General features: G+C 32.9%; 1 protein-coding gene across 1 annotated transcript; it reads left to right on the top strand.

The window, feature by feature from the left end:
- Positions 1-3,146: 3,146 nt before the first annotated feature.
- Positions 3,147-8,072, top strand: LOC140437656 (serine hydrolase-like protein). Its single transcript, XM_072527288.1, has 3 exons — positions 3,147-3,494; positions 6,787-7,320; positions 7,634-8,072. Exons 1-3 carry the CDS (start codon positions 3,422-3,424, stop codon positions 7,936-7,938), a joined length of 912 nt encoding a protein of 303 aa, XP_072383389.1. The 5' UTR covers positions 3,147-3,421; the 3' UTR covers positions 7,939-8,072.
- Positions 8,073-10,462: the final 2,390 nt, after the last annotated feature.

Genomic DNA, 10,462 nt, shown 5'->3' with positions numbered 1-10,462 from the left:
TAGATTTATTTAAAATAGAATATAGTGACTCCTATTCGAACTGGCGACCATGTCTGGGTCGTAGCAATCTTCACAACCCGTGGTTTCAATTCCTGGTCTTCCACCAGTCCACCTCAGTTGGCAGTGGTCAAAGATTTTCTAACTGTGTCATGTCAGATGTCATGTATGCAGTTACCTAATGGCTATCTTAAGGAGCAATGCAATTCTTATAAAAGGGACATCAGACTTAAATATCGCTAGGAAAAGTGTATAGAGCTAAAAGAAGATTGTGTTGAAAAATAAATACATTTTTTTCCAAAAATTTTGTGTTTTCTTTGTTGGATCAGGTACTTCTAGTTATGCAACCAATAATATATTGCAAGCAGTAGACGCCGCTCGATTATTTTAACACGTTTGGCATCCGACAGGTGAAATTTTGGAATGCTGTTCGACACGTGGGGTGTGACAAACCTCAAGTTGAAAATATACTCATTCGTATATTTATATCTCTTAGATTTTCATAATAATGTGTAATACTATAGCTTCAGGATACATTACGGTAATAAATTCCAGAAGAACATTTGCTAATAATAGTTTACTATTGAACATAATAGAAAAATAAGTATATGAAATAATTTTTTTTTTTTTTCGAGAAAAAAAAAATGTGTATTATAACCGGAATCAATACATTCCTGTCGAAATTAATAGTAATCAAATTCTACAGATTAATTATTGAGTTATCAGTTCTTTAAAGTTGGAGCAATTTTCGCAGTACGTCACACAGTGTTGTAAACACAAAAAAAACTTCATATGCCTCACACACGTATCTAGTTTTTATCTCCTATTGTCTCTATTTGTCTCTATTTCTGGGACATTTTGAACATCGTCCCTGCTGATTAGGTTTCCTCTTCTTTGCAGGCGGTTCGGAATTTTCAATTAAAATCTTTCGGTTACTGCTTCTCAACTCTCTAGATAATCTAGGGTTAATCATGCTTTCTCTTTGATGTTCTTCGATCAATTAGAACCCCCGTTTCTTCAGAAAAAGCCTTCTAGCAATGTTAGGACTATCGTTGTTTTGTCTGTGAATGATCTGGCTATTGATTCCTGCTGCAGTGTTCATTAAAGAGAAAAAAATTATCAAGGGCCAGCAGATAGCTCGTCTACTACATCAGCTCCGCCTTTGGTCGAATTATAAAAGGAAATAATTTCAGGCAGCTTATTATGAGTATATGTTACTGTTGTAACATGGTGGAGAGAAGATATACCTAAGTAAAACAACTTTTCCTTTCTTTGGTACATACGAAAGAATAGTGTATCTGTTCTGAAATCCAAATATACTGGAAAAAACTGCTCTTCCTTTCCCTTCCAGGAATTCTATGGGCAAATCATTCTTATTTTTCCTGATAGTACCTTCTTCTTCTTCTTTTTATGGCGCTACAACCCTTTGTGAGTCTTGGCCTGCTTAACAATGTTCTTTCATTCTGTGCTGTCGGATACTTTCCTTCGCCACTGCCTGATGTTCATGGTTTTAAGATCCCTCTCTGCGTCGTCTATCCATCTTTTTCGGGGCCTTCTGTTCTTGTTCTGTCAAAAAACATTGTTTTCATTTTTATAAATGCTTGTCTTGCAATTTCAATGCGTGTCCTAATTTCTCTACCTTGGTCATTGTTTTGATTTACCCAGGTTCCCAGATATTTGTAGTTATTCACTCTTTCTACTTGTTTTCTCTCGATATCTAGCCTTCCTACTGTATGTTGCTTAGAAATAATCATGCACTGGATTTTCTTAACGTTTATTTGTAGTCCATATTTTATACTGACTTGATGTAATCTATTTACTAAGCGTTGCGGTGCTTCTAGATTGTCTGCAAAAACAGCGGTGTCGTCTGCGAATCTTATGCTGTTCAAGATTTTTCCGTTTATTGATATACCCTGTTGTTTCTCTGATATTGCTTCCTTAAAAATAGTTTCGCTGTATAGAATAAATAAAAATGGGGATAGCACGCAACCCTGTCTAACACCTCTTTTGATTTCTATAGTTTGTGTATCGACATTTTCGATTCTAACCTTTGCTTTTTGATTCCAGTACAGATTGACAATAACCCGTATATCTTCACTATCCACATTCCTAGTCCTCCTCTGAATCCAAACTGGGTGTCATCTATATCTTCTTCTATTTGTTATGTATAATCTTCCATGTATTATTTTGAGAAATATCTTAAGTGTGTGGCTAATTAAGGAAATTGTTCTGTACTGGGAGTATTTTGTCGCATGTACTGACTTTGGTAGTGTTACAAACGTGGACAGCAACCAATCTTGGGGCCTACTGATTTTGCAGTGTATGCATTTTTAATTGCCTGTTCTAATTCGCACATTTTTTTTTCGGTCCTGTTTGTTCCTGTGGTTCTTCTTGTATCATTCTATCATCGTCAAATAGTTTCATTATGTATTCTTGCCAACATCTTAGTTTATCTTTGATGTACATAAATAAATTATGGAAGCAACTAAATATATCTTTGAAACAAAAACCGAATTTGCATTACCAGATTTTGCGATTTCAATGGCACTATTCGTTGGTTATTTCTGGGGACTCATTACTCGTTCTTGTAAAATTATCTGGTCATTGTTCATTTAAAAGCTGTAATATATATCCTACCTAATGATTTAGTTTCGTTTCATTGGCGATAAGCACCCTATTTCTAATTTTCTGTCAATAACTCGGATCCTTGATTAATCTTAGTTTCTATAAGTTTATAATTATCTTGTATACAATATAAATCGCATATTTATATTGGAACATTCCTGCCTATTATAAAGAATACTTTATAATCGGCAGGAATGTTCGATCACATTGCCTATAGATTGTCAAAAAGTTCCACTCTATTGTTAGTTTATGTACAAGATGCATAGGTTTTTGAAGTGTGTTTTTACAATTATTTTAAGTTCTATTAGGTACGTTTTTATCGATGTTTTTCAACCACTCGAAATTCTTTATTTTTGTGGCAACTTTTGCTAAATATACCTACCTATTAGTCTTAAGGAAATTACAAGATTTTACACTGGCTTACAAATACTTTAAGTTTTATTTTTCTAAAACCCCTTGTAAATTATATGATGAATTAATAGTTTAATGTAGCAAAAAGGTATATTTTAATTTAACTCAATCACTTACGTACCTACGATAAAACGTTTTATTTGATAAGGAGAATAATTGCATGTAACAATAATTATTGTACATTGAACGACCTTCACGGATTCATGGTCTGCATGAGAATCCTACACGTCTACACGAAGGAATAAACGAACACAGATGTTTCTGGTTAGACTGTTGAACTCAGGAACTCGCTTCACTTGATGTGCGTGAGAGTTAGGTTATGATTTCCGTCTGAATATAATAAAGTTGTATCAAAGGTAACATATTTTTATAATTAAAAATATATAAAATGGATACAGGCAGATCTGAAGACAAACCTGTGACAGAATTTAATATCTCTGTTCCTTGGGGGCATATTAGAGGTAAGTAATCGTTATATTACTGGCATGCACCAGATAGAATTTATTGAATAACATAAAACAATAATAATAATACTAAAAGATAACGGATACCCAACCAAACCGATAGACTTAAGATAAGACCTGTCAGAGGAAGCTGCGCGGTTGAATTGAACTGAATTTGTAGTTATACCTACCTGGTGTAAACCAAAAGTTTCACTTATATTTTCTTTACATGCGATAAAAGATGACTGATATTTTTTCAATATCTGTTTTAAGTGCTAAAATATGTAAATATGAATTAATTCAAAATTCTTATAACCAAAAAGAAAATTACAAAAAAGCAAATATAACTAATAGTTATATATAGGTAATACATATTATATATACTGCGTGAGTCACCACTAAGACGGAAGATTACAGCGAAAGGGTAGAAGAAAAAAAAATTACATTAATAGTATGTTAAAAATTGATAAAAGCTACATTTTAAAATTATTTTGAAATATAGAGCGTGTCCCAATACATTGCGGGGTATGAAAGTTATATTTTTTTCTATGGAACCCCCTGTGTTTTATTGCATTTTATAATTGTTCGCAAAAAATAAGATATAAGTAGTTTCATAAGGCTTCCCTACACCTAAGAACCGTTTTCACGCTTTCCAGTAAGTTGTGTGTATATCAAGGATTACTTCCATAGTGGTCGCTAATCTTTAAAGTCTTGCGAGATTGTTTCTTGTGTTGCTTAGACTGATCCTATTTTGGTTCTGTTCTGGTAAATTAATCTTGATCTTATTACCACGTACATCGCCTCAGAATTTTTGGATTATGTCCGCAATTTTTGATGGTAATAGCGCCTTTTCTTTAGCCCTTTTCAGGTTTGGAATCTTCTGGTGCTTATTCATGTTTATCATTTTTCTGTTTGCTTTCATCTCTAGGTATTTATTATTGCTACACTTTTTTTGCTGTCTTTTGTTTTGGTATACCACTATACAGAGTGGCCCAAAAGTCTGGAAACGACCAATTATCTCGTAAATTGCTAGTCATAATTTTACAAAATTTGAGGTACCCCTATTTTGGAATACCGAGATTCCATATTTGATATTTGCAATGATTTTATGTAGTCTGGAAGATCTTAAATACATAAAACAGTGCCAAATATGTAGATTTTAATAAATTTTAATATTTAAAAGTAGAATGCTGCGATTTTGACATTTGTTCGCCAATTACATTATTAACTAAAACTGACAGTAATTGTGTTTTGAAAAGTTCTGCAAGATAAATTGCTTCTCTAAAATGGCCCTTAACGAAAAAGAACGAATTACTATTCTAATGATGAGAGGGTACGGTGACAGAAAAAGATCTTATTGTGAAGTGGCCAACTTGTTCAATGATACTTTCCCAAACCGTTCTCCTATTCATAAGGCAACGGTACAAAAAACTGTAAAGCGATTTGAGGAGTCTGGAGGAGTAAAAGATAGATAGCGATCAGGTAGACCGAAAAGAGTTATGACAACAAAACTTTAGATATAATGCAAAGTTTTGTTGAAGATCCACATACGCAGGGTTGCACAAGTACATGATGTAGGTCGTTTTTCAGTCTTAAGTCTATTACGTAAGAATAAATTTAAACCATACAAAATTAACTTATTGTAAGAATTAAGTGAAGATGACTTCGATCGTGGATTAGAGTTTACTGAGGTAATGATGGATCAAATTGAAAATGATTAAAATTTCGTTAACAGAATATGTTTTTCCGATGAAGCAACCTTTACACTGTGTGGAAGTGTAAATCGACACAATTTAAGGTACTGGAGTCACGTAAATCCACACTGGATGCGTGAAAACCATACTCAAAGACCACAAAAATTAAATGTATGGTCAGGTATAGTATGTACTCAGTTAATTGGGCCATTTATTATCGAAAGAAATTTAACGTCAGATAGTTACGAAATGTTACTTAGAAATAAAATTGTACCTACACTGAGAAACTTGTTTGGGGCCAATTTTAATCAAATATGGTTTTAATAAATAAATATAAGGTTGAATGCTCGAATAAATGAACTTTGATCAGATAAAAGGCATATATCGAGCACAGTTTAATTTAATCTTGCCCAAGTACTTTCGATCCCTAGAAATGCCCCTGAAGATGATCTAGGGATCGAAAGTACTTGGGCAAGATTAAATTAAACTGTGCTCGATATATGCCTTTTATCTGATCAAAAAAAAAAATGGTTTTAGCAAGATGGAACTCCAGTTTATTTTGGTGTAAATGTTCAGCGTTATTAAGATGAGATATTTCCCGGATGATGGATTCTTAGACGAGGTAGAATTGAATGGCCTCCACGTTCACCTGATTTCAATCCTAAAGATTATTTTTATTGGGGATACTTGAAAAATTCAGTTTACAAAACTAAACCAGCAAGTCTTGCAGAGCTAGGGCAACGAATTATCGATGAATCTTGAATAATTTCTAGACAATCATTGAGAAATGTGGTAAACGCATTCTACCATCGAGTAGAGTATTGTCAACTCACAAATGGAGCACATTTTGAACACTTGATAAAGTAACCATTATGTTAAAAAGTGTTGTAATCTATCAAGTATTAGGGTTTAATGTAGTTGAAAACAGTTAGTATTAAAAAAATTACTGAGACAATTAATCGTTGTCAGATTTTTATTTTATGTATTCAAGACCTTTCACATTACATAAAATCATAAGTGTTACATATGGTTGAACTGGTATTGAATAGGAGATTATAATAATGACTGAATATACGGGGTGATGTATTTGAAAAACCAAAGTTACTGTTAATATAAGAGAAACGGCAAATCTGGCAACATTGCAAATATCAAATATAGAATTTCCGTATCCCAAAATAGGTGTACCTCAAATTTTGTACAATTATGACTGGCAATTTACGAGATAATTGGCCGTTTCCAGACTTTTGGGCCACTCTGTATATGATTCTCCTACCAGTGTTTATCTTTTACCTTTTTCAGCAAGAATATTTATAATCTAACTGTCAAATTCAAAATAGTTGTTACCGTATTTTCCGTCCATATTCGAGAATGTTCTTCCATCTACACAGGTCCTTTGAGCACCTACTTGTCATGTTTCTAGCCTAACCCTATAGGTACTCTTTTCCTTTTATCTGGCAACTTGAGACCGGCAACATCACCCATTAAATTACTAATTTAGAAAAAAATTTCGATCAATTATATTAACTGTATAAAATTATATTTCTTTAATTTTAATTAAAATTATTTTTCCTTCTACATACATTGTATCAGTACCTTACACATTTTATTTATTCTAGTGAAAACCTGGGGATCAGCAGATAACCCACATGTCTTGGTATTCCATGGCCTGGCAGATAACGCAGGTAGCTTTGACAATCTGATGCCCTATTTATCAAATAGCTTTTATTACCTTTGCATAGAACTTCCAGGACATGGCAAATCTTCACATTTCCCACCGAACCTGCCAATACACACGACAGACTATATAATCGTTTATAAATTAATTGCAGAACATTTTAAACAGAAAAAATATATTATAGTATCTCACAGTCTAGGAGCGCAGATTGCAATGATGTTTGCTAGGGCATATCCTGACTATGTAGAAAAATTGATTGGATTGGAACTCATACCACCGGTACTTCCAGATGCTAAACGATCTATCAAATATGTGAAGTCTAGGCTGGAGTTATTTGAAAATATCGCATCCAGAGGACCTGCTAGCTACAGTTATGACGAAGCTTTGGAGTCATTCTCTAAAAACAGATATGCTGACGAGGTTTTAACCAAGGAAGCTGCAGAGCCTATCTTAAAGAGGTGTTTGCAACAACAAGGTGAGAAATTATTTCAAATGAATGCCGAATAATGTTACAGTAGTTTCAGTTATCAAAATATTAGAGTTAGATTTTTGTTTTATTCAAATTGCGTAAACCTACGTTACTCAAGAAATTCGATAATTGTGCAAACGGGTCATTCATTTATATATTCATATTTAAGCGATCACACATCAAACGACACTTAATCTGTTTAACTGTTTGTACAACAACTCTGGTTCCAATCACAGGTTATGGGGCTGAATATTTAATAGTTTATTTATGTGCAAAACCACTCATCGGCTGAAAAATATTTGTTTTTTCATATTTTTAGATAATGGCAGATACATCTTCACTACAGACGAGCGCATAAAAGCCTATATCAACCCTCTTCACGATATGAGATACGAGATAGAATCCTTCAAATCGGATCCGCTGAAATGTCCGACTTTAATAATATTATCCAAATTAAACGATCGTCCACGAAAGAAATACAGAGATCTTATCAGCAAATGGCAAGCATGCAATAATATTACAATCACTTACGTCGACGGTCACCACGATATTCATAATAATAATCCAAGGAGAGTAGCACCTTATATTAATAAATTTTTATTAGCACATCAATCTAAGTTATAAATATAAAGGTTTTGACGTGTTGGGGAATTGTTGTCATGTTATTTAAGTCTAATAAAATGATATGTGATTAAATTATATCATTAAAAAACTCGAGGATGTATTGAAAAAAATTATTATAGAAGCAAATAAAATTTGAAATTCAAAGTGTTTTATTATTCAACATACTTTCTTCTTAATTAAATGTATTTATTACAACAAAACAGCTACGCTTCTATAGTAAAATTCACGCTCAGAGTGCAGTACGGTTACAATAGGAATGTGCATCAGAGTGGAGCCCTGTTACATGCAGAAAAATGAAATAACGATTTTAACATACACTACATTTAACCAACTTACACCTCTAAACGATTAATGGAATTCTCAGAAAACCTTTCATTGTAATAAAAGGCACTGTAAACTGCACTGGAGTTCTCAATAATCTTTTTAATTACTTACTTTGTTTAGAATATTTTTGCCGGTATTATCAGTTAATGCCGGTATTATTATCAGAGTTAATTTGTATAAAATGAGGAGCAAAAATACTCCATCGTGAAGAATGTGTCTTTTGCCTTCGATATCTGTGTGTTTTATTGATTTTATGCTGTCGTCTTGCCAAATTCTTTTAATTCCACCCTTTGCAAATATCCATGTCTCATCTAAGTATACGAATGTTGCATTTTCAGATTTAAGTCTAGTATATTCTCTCAAAAATTTAATTCTTTTGTGAACCACACTACTCTTATCGCATAAAAGTAACCTATCATTTTCTTTTTGGATTTAAATCCTAAATCTCTCAACACTTTCCAAAGGCTAGTCCTTTTAATTTTAGAAATTTGTCTTTCTCTTATTTTGGCCAGTAAAGTATCTAAACAATTCATCAATATCCAACTTACGTCTAGGCATGATGGTCATTTGAAATTACACGTTTAAATTACAATATACTGAGTTTAGATCAATATAACAGAAACTTTCTATAGTTTATTTTTATGAACGAGACAGTAATTAGCATAATTTTAACTGGTTGCTCCGACCACTCCATGGGCGTGCTCAAGATTAATTGAAAAATTACTTTAAATAATTGTAAAAAATAAATGAATTATTTCAGTGTTATAAAGTGTTATGTGTATGTAAACAAAAGTGACCTCTTTTATCACACACTATATTAGAACTGACTGGCCTACATTAAAAAGGGTTTTAAAAAATTCACATTTTTTTTAATTTTTAAAAATTACAAAAGAGAAAAAGAGTTTTTAAAACCGTCTAAGGTATGTTAAATAGATGAATAAAAATATTAATATAAAACTTACAGCTACTTGTTACAAATTCAAATCAGATTCAGAAGATGAACTTTCAGAACCAAGATTTATAATAACTGGCTCGGTCATTTTATCAGTAATATTGTCCAGCTTCCACATTTTTTCCTCTTCTTTAATAGTGTGATTTACTGCCTTTTCCCAGTTTTCAGGTTTTACATTATTTACGGCCTCCAAAAACAACTGTTTAACATCATGAATTTTAAAAGTGGTATTTTTTCTTGAAACTTCACTCTTTATCTGTGCCCATACCAGTTCAATCGGGTTTAATTCACAATGATATGGTGGGGATCTAAGTACTGTCATTCCACGATTTTTGGCAATTTCATCAATTTCGTATTTTTTAAATTTTTCTTTATGAAGGGCACACAACGAATAAAGTTCCTTTCTTATAGATCCGGGATGGTACGTAATATTTTTTGAACTCAGCCAATTCTGCAAGTCTTTTTTTAACCACTTGGTTGTGGAAAGTCCTTCTATAAGTCTGGAGTGATAACTTGCATTATCCATGACTATTACACAGTTCTTAGGAAGAAGATCTATCATTTGTTCGAACCATTCTTGAAAGACATCAGCGTTCATGTCTTCATGGTAGTCACCGGTACGAGTTGATTCAAAAGTTAATAAGCCACCTTCAACAAAACCGTCTGAACTGCCAATGTGTACTATTATCAGCCTGCGTCCCTCTCCTGATGGTGGGTTTAAACCAGTAGATAAGTTATTTACAAAAGCGTGTCTTTGACTTGTAACAGTTTCATCCTGCCAAAATTTATTTGGTGTATGACTCTCGTTGATCCATGTTTCATCAAGATAAAATATTTTTCTTTTTTGGTTTCTCATTTCCTTTATGGTTCTTAGAAAATGTCTTCTCCATATGACAATATCGCTTCTTTCTAATAAAATAGACTTTCTGGGATTCTTTTTCCAGCGGAAGCCTATTTCTTTTAAAAGTTTCCATAACGTACTTCGACTCATTTCTGGGTAATCCTTATCATCTCGAACTGAGACAAGAACTTTATCCAATGTTGGAAATTCTTGTCTAAAGAAGAATTCATGCACTTTCCGTCGAAGTCCTTCTTTAAAATGATATTCTATTTGAAATTTTGGTTTCCCTGGAGCATTACGTGGCATTTGAAAACTACCACATTTCTCTTCTTTAATAACTCTGTAAATCGTAGATTTCCCAACACCAAGTGTACTGCTAACTAACTCAACGGTCTCATCAACACTTT

This window comes from Diabrotica undecimpunctata, chromosome 3, assembly GCF_040954645.1.
Source record: "Diabrotica undecimpunctata isolate CICGRU chromosome 3, icDiaUnde3, whole genome shotgun sequence".
Lineage (NCBI taxonomy): Eukaryota > Metazoa > Arthropoda > Insecta > Coleoptera > Chrysomelidae > Diabrotica > Diabrotica undecimpunctata.
Note: the sequence above shows the minus strand (reverse complement) of the source record. Positions and strands in the feature narration are given on the sequence as shown.

Excerpts from the sequence above, each read along its gene's own strand:
- LOC140437656 (XM_072527288.1), top strand. The coding sequence starts at position 3,422 with ATGGATACAGGCAGATCTGAAGACAAACCTGTGACAGAATTTAATATC. Across the intron at positions 3,495-6,786 it reads TCCTTGGGGGCATATTAGAG|TGAAAACCTGGGGATCAGCA; the intron begins GTAAGTAATCGT and ends TATTTATTCTAG. Across the intron at positions 7,321-7,633 it reads GAGGTGTTTGCAACAACAAG|ATAATGGCAGATACATCTTC; the intron begins GTGAGAAATTAT and ends TCATATTTTTAG.